This window comes from Impatiens glandulifera, chromosome 3, assembly GCF_907164915.1.
Source record: "Impatiens glandulifera chromosome 3, dImpGla2.1, whole genome shotgun sequence".
NCBI lineage: Eukaryota > Viridiplantae > Streptophyta > Magnoliopsida > Ericales > Balsaminaceae > Impatiens > Impatiens glandulifera.
Window position 1 is genome coordinate 59,935,238 of NC_061864.1, and position 16,518 is coordinate 59,951,755.

Sequence of the window (16,518 nt, forward strand, 5' to 3'; positions counted from 1 at the left end):
CTTTAAACGCATCTCGATGAACTTGTTTATCCCTAACGCCTTTGTTAGGATATCAGCTAGCTGACCATCAGTGTCAACGTGGTCAATGTCCATCTTTCTTGCTTCAATGCATTCTCGGATGTAATGAAACTTCGTTGCAATGTGTTTACTTCTTTTATGATGAACTTGATTTTTGCAGAGAAAAATGACTGACTTGTTATCAACCAATAATTTGAATTTCAATTCTTTACACCCAATTAGCTCGCTGATAAGACGACTAAGTCAGACACCTTGACATGCCGTTATTCCCGCTGCGATGTACTCGGCCTCGCATGAAAATAAAACAATAATCATCAAATTAAGTAGATTGCTAAAATGAAAGGTTGAAAACTTGACTAAATTTATATGTTTCTTTTTCCTCTGGCAGGTTTATTACCCCCACATACTTTTAGGAAAAATAAAGAATTCAATCACCCTCTTATGCATATCATTGCTTAAGTAGTCTTTAGGGAAATGTTGACTTGAGTGTGATGGTCCTTTTTGTTTAATGGATCATTAACCCGTTATTTCTCATTATCTTTTGTCTTCTAATCTTATTTCTTCGACATGAACGGTTAATGACCTAAACAACGTATTGAGGTGATAAATCTAAAATTCTAAAAATTAAATAAATTGTGTCATTTACTTTCTCTTTGATTCCAAATAATTAACAAATAGTGTCAAATATTATGAATTTAGAATTTGTTGAGTTATCTATATATATATATATAATGATGTTTAATTTTTAAAGTGTTCGGATTGCCGGATCGAGAACTGTGGTTGATTTGGATATATATGTGAGAGTAAATGAATACTTGAGTCGGATTGTGGGTTAACCCGTCCATAAACATTTTTACCGTAATATTTTTTCACGATTATTTATATTATTACTCGTACAAATGCACGGGATATACGATAGTTATTTAGAAAAACAAGAGAAACAAATTCTATCTATCCATTTTAAAATCTTTTATAATTTTATTATTTCCTTTCCTTAGCTGAGAACTTCTGAAAATATAAAAAAAAAAATTGTTTCTAACCTTTTCTGCATACATGCAGCAACAAGCCGGCAATAGAGCATTTGATAACTAAAGTCTAATAATGATAACATTGTTGTCCAAACACACGTGAACACAAATGTAGTAACGTGATTCTTTTGAGAAAAAAAAAGTTGAAGATTGATATATTTGCGGAACCGGATAATAAAACATTTGATGGGTTAGTATAGTCAAAGGTTAGTGGTGGTATCAACATAAAAATAATAATAATCAAATTTTTTTATCTTAACATAAATATGTAGAGCATTGATTATCTTCTAAGTAACATAATCACTATATAAATAATATATAGTAATAATAGACCAAATTCATAATCTTACAATGAAAACAACGAACACACATGAAACAACTATATTCTTATACTTTAAACTATTATTGTAGAAAAATGACATCTTCAATTTTGGTATGGGGAGAAATGACATCTTAAAAACCCTAACTAAAGTGCGAACTGTGCGATCAGTGTGCCGTGTGCGCCGCGATATGCCGACAATATTGTCGCGGTCGTAATCGTCGTTGAAGAAACCCTCGGTCCCAGTCACAAAAAAATCACACACCATTCGTTGTCGTGCGAACTATGCCATCTGTGTGATACGTGTGCCGTGTGCGTCACGATTTCATCTCTCGGTCGGAAGAGTCGTCTTTTCGCAGAAATTTACTAATCTCTTCGTTGATCTCTCTCGATTGACAATTGATACCATTCTCGGTCAAGACTAGAGTATATTAGAAAATCAATTTCCTTGAAATTTTACAAATTTCAAACCTATGTGTACTGTAAAGTTGTTAAAAGCTTCGCTGATACGAATCCGTAGAAAAGTAGTGTTTTCGATTAAAGAGAATAAAAGCCATGCCAAATGGTTTCAACGCGAACTTCTTCAAAGAAAACTGAGAAATAGTGGGTAAAGATGTAAGCGAAAGGATTTTGGAATTCTTCCAAAACAGGAAAATATTGAAGCAATGGAACGTCACAGTGTTGAATTTGATTCCTAAGAATTCAATTCCGGAAAAAATTCAGGACTTTCGTCTTATTTCATACTGCAATGTTATTTACAAAATTCTTTAAAAAATTCTTTTGCAACGTTTGAAAATAGTTATTGATAAGCTTGTAGGATTAGGGCAATGACATTTATTCATAAACGCTCTATTTCCTATAACATCCCACTCATGTAGAGCTTATTGAATAAATATAGCAAGAAAAACATATCGCCACATGTGAATTTTGGCATGGCTAGTGTTACAAGAGAAAATATAGCGCAAAGGATATTTGCTTAATTTTTTAACCCTTGCACGGCTTGTTTCGCGCACCAAAACAATCAGCCAACTACCGAGGTTTATTTCTTGCACAGAAATAAACAACTAACTCACAATAATCAATAAGTATGCAAGAAATAGAACACACAATTACGGGCCGCACCCAACTTTATACTTGTATTAAATCTCACTCAAGACAATATAAAGGGCTCTAAATGCTCAAGGATGCACACAAAATAAACACTCACTAGCTGGGCGGTATTTATCTATCAAAGTCTCTCCTAGTCGTCTTGTGCAGTTCAAGAGTTATATTTATAGCTAAAGAATAACAATCTGTCTAAGAAAATAACGAACTCAGGGTGTGGGGAATAACTGCTAGGCGGTTGCTGCTGAATCGTGGTTCCTAACTGCCAGTAGTGGGTCTTTAACTGCCCACTACTCCAGTCCCACGTTCTTCCTCGGTTTAGTTGCGCCTCAAACTGATGGACGTCGGTATAACTGCAAATAGTGGGCTGTAACCATCCACTATACCCACGTTCTCCCTCGGTTCAACCGCTGCTGACTTTTTCCACCACATCTGCCTATTATGCCGACTTTTCCGGTCCTCAACCCATCATGCTGATATTTTCGGGTTCTCAACATCATGCCGACATTTCCGGGTCCCTCATCTGGTCGCCACCGGTCCTCATTTAACCATCACCAGCCGACTCCGTCTTTTCCGCACTCTATGCACGCATTCTCTCAATGCACTAGACATTGTCACTCTTATGCCCACGTCGCACGCACACGACTTCTCCTAGGCATTCCTTTGGTCATGACCTTCCGCAATCATGCCACGACAGAAGGCTGGTTGCTTTTGCACTTCTCATTACCAGTGCCATGTCGCACATCCGCGACTCTTTTTAGGCACCTCTCGGTCCTGGCCATCCACAATCAAGCCAAGACCGATGCCATATATTTAAGGTTGTAACAGCTAGTACTAAAGCCTACATTCACAACACAAAAAACTACATTCTAGTTCTAGTAAAAACTTTTATAATCATTAAATTAAACAGATTATATTAATAATGCAAACTATCAATTAATCTTCTCATTTCATTAAGACAAATGATTTAAAAAAATAATACATATATCCTTTATAACTGTAGAAAGAATAAAAATTAACTTATGACAAGTAAAATGACGAATGCCGCAAACATCCATTACAACAAATTATATATTCGGCGACGAATAAAAAGATTTTTATCGACGCATAAAACCGTCGCTAGTGATTTTCCGACGTGTATTTTGCGTCAATAGTTGATGTAATTTTTAGCGACGCTTAATTATGCGTCATCGGTAAATTTAAATTAATTGTCGCCAAATCTTTTTTATTTTAGAATTTTATTTAATCAAATCCAAGAATTGATTCAGCATTTTTTTAAAGCTTCATAATTTATTTTTTACTTTCCAATAGGATGGTTTAGTAAAACCTAGAAAACAACCTTTTGTCTATTTCAAAAGATGAAAACTAATAAAAAATACTCATAATCTAATTAAATGAAATTGAATAATTTTGACAATTTCTCACAAACTCATAATTTATTTACATTTTCTTTAGATAAATATAAGCCTAACACATTCCACATCCCAAATCAATAAACTCATAATCTGATTAAGGAGCAATGATGTTACTTTCTTTTTCAACGTCCCATTTGAATGTTTCATCTGCACTTACCTAACAATAAAACGAAAAATAAGCAACTATTTTCCAATCAATTACTATTATTTTACTCTAACAAGCTTCGTCTAGGAAAATTAACCATTAAATTGTTAAGCTTTTGTGAACTTGGAAGAAACAAAAAACAGAGGATACCGACCTCTTCCATGGCGGATCCTTCTGACCTTCAAAGACGGACTCACTCATCCTAAATCATTGCAATGTTAGTGAAGAGATAAATATTGAAAGCCTCAAGTACAAATCCATAATAGTTAATATGGAATTATTTGACTTGATATTTCTCTTTAATTTGGCATGATGAAAATATGGATTGATATATTGTGTGTACTCCATTTACTATCATTTTCCATAATAAAAACATCATATTTATGTTATCTTTATGATTTGATTCTCTTACAAAAATATATCCATTTGTTAAATTGGGATTATGACAAGGTAATGTGTCTTTTGAAATTCAATCGTATCTAAAAATTGAAAAATAACAATAAATATATATATATACAAAAACCAAATGACTTAATGTTTTGATTAAAATTTTAACATTTGTGTTGAACTTGATGGTAGGCAATTATTTGATGAGCTTTGTTTTAAAAAGGGATTGTTTGCATTTTAATTTGAAATCACACTGAAAAACGAACAAAACAGTAGGCTGCAGTTCATTTTCTGTTTCTGGGTAGGCTCTGTTTTGCAAGACTCAAAAACCAAACAATTTTTGTCATTTCGAGCTAAAAACCATAGTTTAGACAACAATGAAGGTCAAGTTAAAAGTTTACTGAGAATGGAAAGAAATGACTATTCCCGAGAGAAATAGTTCTTTCTCATCCTCCGGATTTTATCAAATAAACATAACGACAAGAATATTGCGAACACAGAGTATCAAAACTATCACCAAACATAACAAAATTAAACGTTAAGAGAACAGAAGCAGTGAAACATAAACAAAAAAATATGCTTTAAAAGGAACAAACATAATTACAGGATTTATGCATATATTTATATAAGTTCTTGTAGCAGAGAGCATTACTAATTATGATGATTATGTCTCTAGCTATTAATTGTAAGGATGTAAAGACATTAGTATTATTTAATAGACACGATCGAAGCTGCAACTTATTTGATGGTATCTGGCACGAAAACTATAATGTGTTGCAGATTAAGCAGCCCTGAAAAGGAGGAACACTTACACAGTAAGATGAGAAATCAGCCATATATACTTTTATCATTAGTAATCATAACAGAACAAATCATACTTCCTCATTAATATTCCTCAATCTTCTGATTCTTCATCTTCTTCATTCATGTTATCTAGTCTCTTTTCTTGTGTTTCTTTCTGTGTGTACAAATTAATAATAATGCAGTAAACTTAACTTAAAAAGCTTAATTTATAAGAAAGAAACCAACACAAAATAAAATAGAAATAGAGAGGGAGAGGGTACCTTGATAAATAAATGACGCAATGCAGCGTTAATGTCACCTTTCCAAGTATTCTTTACATTTACTTTTTCTCTAACAATATCATATTGGAGATCGTCCAGCATTGGAGAATCCAAATAGTCGGGAGAGAGTGCCTCTAGCTTGGGGCATTGATACACTGCTAGGTTTCTTAGTAATGGCAAGGCCCAAGTATAAGCAACCTCACTAAAGCTCCTCAAACCTGATAGTTCCCCGAGGTACAATGTCTCAAGGAGTGGAAAATTACTTCCTCCAGCTTTATCATCATCATCATCATGATCCTCAATTATTAATTCCTCCTTAATATTCTTCATCACCACTTCCATCATCCCACATTTACAGATTTCTAGAAAATCAAGGTGCTTGGCAGCGACTCTACCTATATTCTCCGAAAACAAATATCTCAATTTCCCACATCCACCAACTCTCAGGTATGTCAAGTTTTGAAATAAAAGCACTCCTAGGTCTGGCTGGTTGATTTCATACACATGTATTAAATTTCTTAATTTATACAACATCAATGAACTTAATACATGAAATATCTTATCAGCATGATGATGTTGTCCTTCACCCTGTCTCCCTCCCTCTTTCCATCCTACTATATAATTTATCTTTGGCAATTCAAATATATACAACACATCTAAGCAAGGAAACGATACCTGCATACAATATAACTAAGAATTATACTAAGAACAATTTAATTAAACTACCCTAAAATTAACTAAGAACAATTATCCATTTACTATTACCTCATCATGATCAAATAGTGTTCTTTGCTGCAACTTTTCCTCTTCATCGTCCAAATTGTTAATCTCCATGACAAAACTTGTTAATTTGTCTAAGGATGCGAGATCCAATCTCTTCAAATTAGAGAATTCAATTGATTTTTTTGACTCCTCTTCTACACACTTCGACACTCCTATTAGTCCCTTCAACATTTTGCATTTTTTAATGGATAATTTTTCAAGATGAGAAATACTCATCAAGAAGCTTTCCGTGAAGACGTATCTTAAGCTGTCACAACCATCAATATCCAACTTGTTTAGGGATGGAGCCATGATGTGCAAAGATTCAATATTTAGAAGAGATGAGATATTCAGAACCTCCAAGCAAAGTATTTTCACCTACAAAATAATAAATATAATAAAAAATTACTCATATTGATAGAATATGTAATTGTTTTCTTCTTGAATTAATTAGTTGATCATTTTCTTTTATAAGTAAAGGTAAAAGTTGGGTACGTTGTAATCATGAAATTTATATATGTTACTACCTTATTAGAAAGATAAATTGTTTCAATCTTTTTATCTTCAATGTTTGTAGTTATAAAAATAAATCTCGTTTATTCCTTGCCAAAACATTTTAGTCTAGATAAGTCACGAATTTCTAGAGTTTCCAAAACATTGAACTCAATTTTCTTGATTTGTTAGTCTCATCACAAATATTAACTATCTCTTCCATCACTTCACATTTTTTAAGAACAATAATTTGAAGATTTTTGAGATGCCTTTTCCTATACACATATATAATCCTATAAATTATAATATATTATATTTATTCATCCAGTACTTTTTATTAATAAAGTTATTCCCAATTTAATTATACTACCATAAAATTAACAAAGAACAAATTTCCACTTACTATTACCTCATCATGACCAAATACTGTTTTTTGCTGCGACTTTTTCTCTTCATCATCCAAATTGTTGATGTCCATGACAAAACTCGTTAATTTGTCTAAGGATTCGAGATCCAATCTCTTCAAATTAGGGAATTCAATTGATTTTTTCGACTCATCTTCTACACCCTTCGACACTCCTATTAATCCCTTCAAAATTTTGCATTTTTTAATGGATAAACTTTCAAGATGAGAAATACTTATCAATAAGCTCTCTGAGAAGACATATCTTAAGCTGTCACAACTATTAATGTACAAATTGTTTAGGGATGGAGCCACGATGTGCAAAGTTTCAATATTTGGAATAGATAAGATATCCAGAATCTCCAAGCAAGGTATTTTCACCTACAAAATAATAAATATAATAAAAAATTACTCATAAATATATAATTGTTTTCTTCTTGAATTAATTAATTGATCATTCTCTTGCATAACTAAAAGTTGTGTACATTGTAATCATAAAATTTATATATGTTCCTACCTTGATAGGAAAGATAAATTGTATAAATCCTTTAGCTTCAATGTTTTTAATTATGAAAATAAATCTTGTTTATTCTTTTGCAAAAATATTTAGGCCAAGACAAGTCAGGAATCTCTAGAGTTTTAGAGTTTTCAAAACATTGAACTCAATTTTCTTAATTTGTTTATCCTCATCACAAATATTAATAATCTCTTCCATTGTTTCACATTTTTTTAGAACAAGAATTTGAAGATTTTTGTTAAGTCTTTTCCTATACACATATATAATCCTATATATTATATTATACTTATTCATCCAGTAATTTTTATTAATAAAGTTATTCCCAATTTAATTATACTACTATAAAATAACAAAGAACAAATTTCCACTTACTATTACCTCATCATGATCAAATAGTGTTTTTTGCTGCGACTTTTTCTCTTCAACGTCCAAATTGTTAATGTCCATGACAAAACTTGTTAATTTGTCTAAGGATGCGAGATCCAATCTCTTCAAATTGGGGAATTCAATTGATATTTTCGACTCCTCTTCTACACCCTTCGACACTCCTATTAGTCCCTTCAACATTTTGCAGTTTTTAATGGATAAATTTTCAAGATGAGAAATACTCATCAAGAAAATCTCCGAGAAGACATATCTTAAGCTTCCGCAACTATCAATGTGCAAGATTCTTAGGGATGGAGCCACTATAGGCAAAGTTTCAATATTTGGAATAAATAAGATATTCAGAAACTCCAAGCAAGGTATTTCCACCTACAAAATATTAAATATAATAAAAATTTACTCATATGGATAGAATATGTAATTGTTTTCTTCTTGAATTAATTAGTAGATCATTTTATTTTATAACTAAAAGTTGTACATAGTAATAATGAAATTTATATGTGCGCGTACCTTTGTATGAAATATAAAATTCTTCAGTCCTGTTAGCTGCAATGTTTTTAGTTTATGAAAATAACTTTCATTTATTCCTTTGCAAAAACTTTCCAGCCTAGACAAGTCACGTAGCACAAGAGTTTCCAAAGCATTGAACTCAACTTTATTGAGTTGTTCAGTCTTATCGCAAAAATTAACAACTTCTTCGATCATTTCACAGTCTTGGAGGACAAGAATTTTAAGATTTGTGAGATTCTTTGATATTGATGTAGAACATAAATACCTCATTTTATTGCATTTATATATTTCGATACGCCACAAATAACGCCCAAGTCCATTGATCTCTTCTATTTCCATCGATGATTGTGACGGTGGAAAAAGAGTAATTATTGATCCACAATTTGTAAGAACAACTCTTCTCAATGATAGAAAACTGTTTAAAGGCATTTTCTCCCACGTGCCAAGATCATTGCTTATACATAAATTGGTAATGCCCTTTTTTATTAAATCCCCAAGTTCATTTAAGAAACTGGTGGTACTGTCTCTAACGTTCTCCAACCACAGTTGTCTTTTCCCATTTTCAAATCGAGTATTTTCCTTATATTTTCCTCCTATTCTTATCTTGAAATGTTCCAATAATGTTGAAGAAGAAAATAGCCTAACACCTCTCGGCACTGATTCAATGTTGGATATCTCCAGTTCCAATTTCCATAATTTTGGTAAACAATTTAACTCATCTAGTCCTCCTGCATGACTGTCTCCACCATTAACGTCTTCTTTGTGTATCCTCCAATCTTTAAAGCTATCCCACATGTACAACTCTTGCAGATTAGTAAGCTTCGAAAGAACACCATTGTTTATGAAACATTTGCACCGAGTCAAATCCAACAATCTTAAGTTTGTTAACTCACTTATTTCGTTTGGCAAATCTTTCATGGTTGAACCTCGAAGGCTAAGGATCTCCAAACACTTAATATGTCCAATGGTAGATACATTGGTTGTTATATTCAAATTCAATCCCTCTAGAGATAACATCTTCAACTTGGCTAAAGAAGAAAATAATGGAAACTCACTAATCTGGCTGAGAGTGCCAATTATATCCAGAACTTTGAGATTATCCCCTCCTTGAAATAAATTTCCTGACATTTTAATATTTGATCCGTGAAAATGTGAAGCATCCAACCGTAGTAGTTCCAATTTTGAGCCTCCAAGTTCCATTCTATCAGGGCTTTTCACATCTCTCTCCTGCAATAATATAGAAATAATCTTAATGTGTGGGCCGAAGACAATCTCTTGTTCATGCACACCATGGCACTCTAGAAAACTAAAACCGTTCTGTTCTTGTTTAGCAATTGAAATTCCCACATCTCTCACCACGTCATGCATCTTCACTACACTTTCTTTGTCGTCGCCATCTTCAACCTTTATCAGCAAATTTTTCAATATTAAGTTGTCAACAACAGTGTGCACACCAGAAATTATTTCTTTTGGATCACTCGTATCTTTGAAGAGATTCAATCCCATTGCATAACGATACAGCGTTTCAACAAGAATATTTGCATCTTCTTGGAACAAGCAGCAGAGTAAAAACAAGAACCTTTCATTGTGTCCTTCTAAGAAGTCGTAACTTGTCTTCAAAATCTCATATATCACATGGTCATGTTCATGGTGTTTCTTCAACCGGTTTAGCATATTATCCCATTGATGTGTGCTTTTTTCGATGAGAGCGCCTCCTGCAACATTAAGCGCCAGGGGAAGTCCTTTACATTCATCAACAATTTTTGTCGCTATTTTATTCTTTTCTTGGAAATCACTATCAACAATCTTTAGATCAACTTTTTTCTGAAACAAATTCAAGGCTTCTTCAGGTGACAATAATTCAAGAGGGAATTCTTGTTTGATGCTTCGTTCACCTAACCATAAACCTTTGTTTCTAGATGTGTAAATAATTTTGCAGCAACACCCAACAAAATCTGATTTTGTTAATGGAAAACCAAACGCATTTAAATCAAACTCTTCCCAAACATCATCCAACAAGACAACAACTCTCTTGTTACTAAAAGCATTTCGTAAACGTTCTGCTCTTACAATCTCACTATCAACGTCCTTAAGGGAAAACCCTAACATCTCCGCGACTTCTTGTTGGATAGTATTGAAATTGGGACTACTAGAGACAGTAGTAATAACTTGAATAGTAAATAAAGGCTTATGGAAGTCTTGTACCTTTTGGAGGACTTGCTTGGCCAATGTAGTCTTTCCAATGCCTCCCATCCCGCATATCCCAATTAACATTGTCTTTTCATCCCTTAACTTCTCAATGATGTCTTCCACAATCTGACTTCGGCTGTTGAAATCACGAGCATCTCCATTGTAATCGTGCATATTTATGGGTGGCATGGTTAAGACGTGACCCGTGTGTGGCAACTCACCACCGGATTGAAGAAGCTCGATGAGAACGAGAGATAACTTCTTCCCCTTCCTGCCTAAAGAAAAGCGCAAACTTATATTAGGACACCATTTGATGGAGAAACACCCTTTCTGAACCTTGGCCTTCTCATTGAGAAGGCTCTCTGCTTCTACAACTATTCCGTCTGCATTCACAATCCACAACTTGACGGATTCACCCAGGGTGTTCCGCTTCCTTATTTCTGCATCTTCCCTTGCTTGTACATCGTTTTTCATTGCTATTAGTTTTTCTAGTTGAGTTTGGAGCTCTTGAAAGTTATTGTTGAAGCATAAGAGATAGCCAAGTTCTCGTTGAATTGGCTCAATCAGCAACTCTGCGATCTTTCCTAGTACACTCAAACCAACCTCTGCTGCCATTTGTATGCCTTGTTCTTTCTTTCTTTCTGTGTTCTTGTTTCTTAAAAAAAGAATGCACATAATACAGAAGATCTAGAAATGATATACCAAGCAAGCAATATTAAAAATTATTATTAAAAACATAAAGTTATGTAACATCAATTAAAGATGAATGATTCGATTGTCATTAAAGTAATATGATTCGTTTGCTTTAGCTTTTTCTTTTCAAAATATGAAATTCTAATAATTGAATTTATTCAGATCATTCTTGTCCCAATTCCTAATCCCTAAAGAAAATATGGGTATTCAATTATTCATCATAAATTTCATCATCACCTTATCTTTATATGTCGAGGCCTTGGAATATGAATTATTTGATAAAAAAAAGAGAGAAAAAGATTTTATGAATATATTTGCGGGGACATCGAATAGGAATTATTGGAAAAAGTAGAGAAAAATATTTTATGAATATATTTGTGGGGCCTTAAATATTACTATCGAAAAAAAGGAAAAATATTTTATAAATTTATTTATGGGGAATTAATAAGAATTATTGTTGAAAAAAAGAAAGGATTTTTTTTAGGAAAAAAACTTACTTAGATGTATGTACTTATACAATTAACTCACTTAAACGTATGTACTAATAAAAGGTCATTTAAACGTACTTACTATCAAAAAATCGGCCCATTTAGCCTCTTTTAAGAACCATGGTTAACTTTTATTTTTAAATTTATATATTTATTAATTAAATATTAATATATTTTCTTTCTCTTTCTTTTTTATTTATTATTTCATTTAATACAAATAAATAAACTCTCTATTTTTATCTTTTTTATAATTTTTTATTATTTCTATTTATTATTTTATTTAATACAAATAAATAAACTCTCTATTTTTATCTTTTTTATAATTTTTTATTATTTCTATAGGAGTATTTATGATTGATTATTTTAATTTTATTATATATATATATATATATATGAGCATTTATCATTAATTATTTTAACTCTATATTTCTTCTTTTTTATATATATATTTTTTTATATTCACATTAATTATTAATTATTTTAAAATTGTTTTGATCCCAATAATTAAATATAACAATGAAAATTCTTTCAACAATAAAAATTTATCAACACAAAAATAAATTAATTAATAATTAAGAATTAGATAATAATAAAAACTCATTCATCAAACACCAAAAGAGTAATAATCAAATATTAGACAAAACAATTCCTTCACTACTAATATAAGTTGTGAATAAAAATAAAATAAAAAATTATTATTTTTATTTTTATTTATATTAAACTAAATAAAAAAAATCCTTTTTCATTTTTATTATATTAAATTAAATAAGAAAAAACCCTTAAAAAAAATATTACAGTAAAACATAAAATTCATAAATAAGTTTTTAAATTTTTTTTATAAAATGAGAATTTAAGAAATATGAGAAATAAAAACTAATAAAAAAAGAAGATGAAATATAAAAGAGAAATTAATATTAAAATAATAAAAAATTTAAAAATAAAATAAATTACCTAGTTTAATTAATGAAAAAGAAGGAGAGAGAAAATATATTAATATTTAATTAATAAATATATAAATTTAAAAATAAAAATTAATCATGTTTATTAAAAGAGGTTAAATGAACAATTTTTTGATAATAAATATGTTTAAATGACATTTTATTAGTACATACGTCTAAATGAGCTAATTGTACAAGTATATACGTCTAAGTGAACTTTTTTTATTTTATTTTATGTATAGACAAATGTCATAGCATTCTTTTCTTTTGCATTATAAATGAGTCTACATGTAACCACGACAATTAGCCAAGGTCGTAAAATACTGGTCGGATCGTATCAGGTGAATAACCTCTTCGGATTTTGACTTCAATACGTCTAACTTTCTAATCGGCCAAGATCCAACCGGAATATTCATCCAAAAATTTAACCCGGAAATTTCGGGTTGAAAATGTCTATATTTCTTTTTCTCTCCCAACAAATTGGAGGTTTTTATTGGGGTCAATTGGATTTTGATTTTTTTTAAACCTCTGGGGGCATTTTAATGTTAAAGTTATACAAACAGATGTTTTATTTTAGCGATTTTAAACGTCTTTAATCTAAATTACATGACATTTATAAATAAATTTTATTACAATTAATTTAACTATCGAATTTTTTACGAATTAAGGATTTTGAATACCAAATTTTAGAGAATCGGTAGTCAAACACGTTTTCAAATTCGATAATTAAATTAGTGAAATGAATATTTTATTTATTTATTTATAAATTTCACGTACATAATAAATTAACAACATTTTAAATTGTTAAAACAAAACATCATCATATAAATTTAACAATAATGAGTCCAAATTGTAAGAATTAAAAGAAAATGTCCGAAATCTCAATTGATAATTCCCAATTTGACAATTCAAACTAAAAAAATATGGGTGCAGAAGTAAAATATGAACTAAAAAAAAGAAAATACAAGAATTACCGAATACTTAAGTTTTATGTAATGCGATGAGATCGCTAACAGATGCACTCACACTCTCAATCAAGCCTCAATTAACGATGCACCCACACTCTCAATCAAGCCTCAAAGTTCATTGGTATATGGCGCTATTGATAAAATTATTAGGTCGGTGATACCATTGATTTTTTTTAATATAGGAATCTAGCTTGATTCCTATTGCCATGATCTTCATTTTAACTTAAAACGTTTGAAGTGGAAATCAAACTCATGATTTTTGTTCTCTTAAGAACGAGTCTAGACACTTTGAGCTACTTTATTGAATTCCTTAAAAGCCATATAATACACCAAAAAATAATATGAAAATGAACCAATATTTCACGATGCCACACAATTTCACGGAGATCCATGCCTCATAACTAGTAGGCCACAATGGTTCCGGGCATAAATATCCAACTAATAATGATGACCAATTTCCAATGGAAGATCCAAATACAATTTATGTCTGGAAATTGAGCAAAAGGTCGCGACCAGACTCTACGTACCTTCTTACAATACATACTATCCAAAACGAACCCCTTACTCATACATCTGTTGTCGGGATGCTACTACAATGGATACCACTACAATGAGAAAATGAGATCTTAGAAGGAACATCCCACAAAACTTCACTATATGATTTTGGCCTTAAAAATGAAATGAATAATTAAAATGAGTTTTACCCTAAAAAAACATTAAAAAACTTAGTGCATTTTTTATGTGAACATGTACAGCATATATTGTGTGTTTATTAATGATTTTCAATGTAAGGTCCATATATAGTATTAGCATGAAGTCGTAAACTATCTTTGGAACATGTTTTAATATGAAATGCATTAATCTATTTAAGTCATTAATATCGGTACATCAAAACATACATGATATTTAAGTATATACATAATACCCTACAAACATAAGAATATGTTCCCAATATATATGGAACAGTACTGTACTAAAGAAGAGATAAGATATTGTGTGGTTTAGCATTGGCATTCCCATTGAATAATAATAAACAACTCAAAAGTTAATTATCACTTTTTCTTATACCATTTGTCTAAATTATTGAATGGTAGAAGATGAATTGTCTTTGCCACTGCAAGTTCTTAGGCAGCCATCTTGAATGATCTCTGTGTTAGTTTCCTTCAAGGCTTCTTACTGTCTTACAAACATCTTTTCCCTCATCCAAATGATCTAGTTTCTTTCTTTTCAAATTCCATAAAATATGCTAAAAAGCACACATGAAAACAGCAGCTCTAAAATTGACTTTTTGAGCTTCCTTACAACTTAGTCTTTGATTTTGTGTCAATCTGTTGGCACCTTTCCAAAGATCATCGCTCAATCTAGTAAGAAAATTATTCCAGTTTCTGTTAGAAATGAACAAATAGAGAATACATGATACAAAGTTTTTTGGATAGAAATCGCGAGCTCGGTTCAATTGAGTCGATGGACTCCTAACCCGATTACTTTCTTGTGAATTATTTGTTTCGAAATAAACAATAGGATATTCAGTGATCCCGGTCAACCGATGCGTTTACTCTACAATGCTGTTATTATGACGATATAAGAGATATTTTTTTCTGAAAAAATGGTTGCAGTGGTTGGTGAAATTATTTATTTCTTGAGGATCTACGAGCTCGTTAACGTTATATTTTATGTCGTGTTATTTTGTTGGTTAATTTTTCTGACTTATGTTTTAATTATTGCTCTCAAAAAATTAATCACGTTTTGTTTCGGTTGTATATGCTTAAATAATTATCATATTTCATTCACTTTCAAATTCAAGTATTTGTAATGTTTTTCCCATTGTTGTTTATCCTCTTGATTTTTTTTTTAATCTCAAATTCAAGTTTAAGGCTTTTTAAGAATGATTTGTCCTTATGTAGTCTTTTTTAACTCATCATTCCACAACACTGGCCAAATATCCTCAATTGTAACTTTTTAAATTCAAAGTCTATAAGTTTAATTCCTTAAGCTAATTAGTAATATTGAAAATGGGTCCAGTTTCTAGTGGTCTAACCAGAAGCATGTGTCCTTCTCATTGTCACTTTGGTATTCGATGAACTTCTAACGATCATTTCTTAACTCAAATAATCTTCCTTATAGAACATGCAACACTGGGATAGGGTTAGTTTGATCTACCTTTACAGTCACGGCCTGAAGCCACTCCGACAACACCACCTGTATACAAAGGGAAGCATTTTCTACGGGTGGCGCAGCTGTACCTATACACGCAAGATCGAATGAACCCTCATTTGGAAACATTTGAATTGCCAAAATTTCGACCTTTAATGAATACAGCTGACCCTAGGGTAAGGGCATGGGCTAGGGAAGACCAACCACAGGGGTCAACCCATCCAAAAATAATTACTATAGTTTATCAATTTACCCACAAGTCAAAAAATTCTTTTTAATAACAGTTAGAAGGATTTGGTCTCAAATGTTATTCTCAATCTTTGGCCCCGATAAGATCATATCACATCCGGAATTATTTGGATACAAGTTAAGCCATTTTAAAATGAAAAGGAACTTTTCTTTTTGAGATGTTTTGGATGAATGAAGATGAGTGCAGACCAGTTGTCAAAAATTCCTGGCAGAAAATAAATCATCTCAATGGCTGGATTGCAAACGTTAAAAATCTCTCAAATTGGAATCTGAATATTCTGAAAAATTCC

General features: G+C 31.4%; 1 protein-coding gene across 1 annotated transcript; it reads right to left on the minus strand.

The window, feature by feature from the left end:
• Positions 1-5,030: 5,030 nt before the first annotated feature.
• LOC124928777 lies at positions 5,031-11,394 on the minus strand. The gene is made up of 6 exons (XM_047469025.1): positions 10,754-11,394; positions 8,033-8,407; positions 6,246-6,620; positions 5,481-6,155; positions 5,295-5,374; positions 5,031-5,207 (listed from the first exon to the last, which is right to left on the minus strand). The coding sequence occupies exons 1-5, from the start codon at positions 11,351-11,353 to the stop codon at positions 5,312-5,314; spliced, it is 2,088 nt and encodes a 695-aa protein (XP_047324981.1). The 5' UTR covers positions 11,354-11,394; the 3' UTR covers positions 5,031-5,207; positions 5,295-5,311.
• Positions 11,395-16,518: the final 5,124 nt, after the last annotated feature.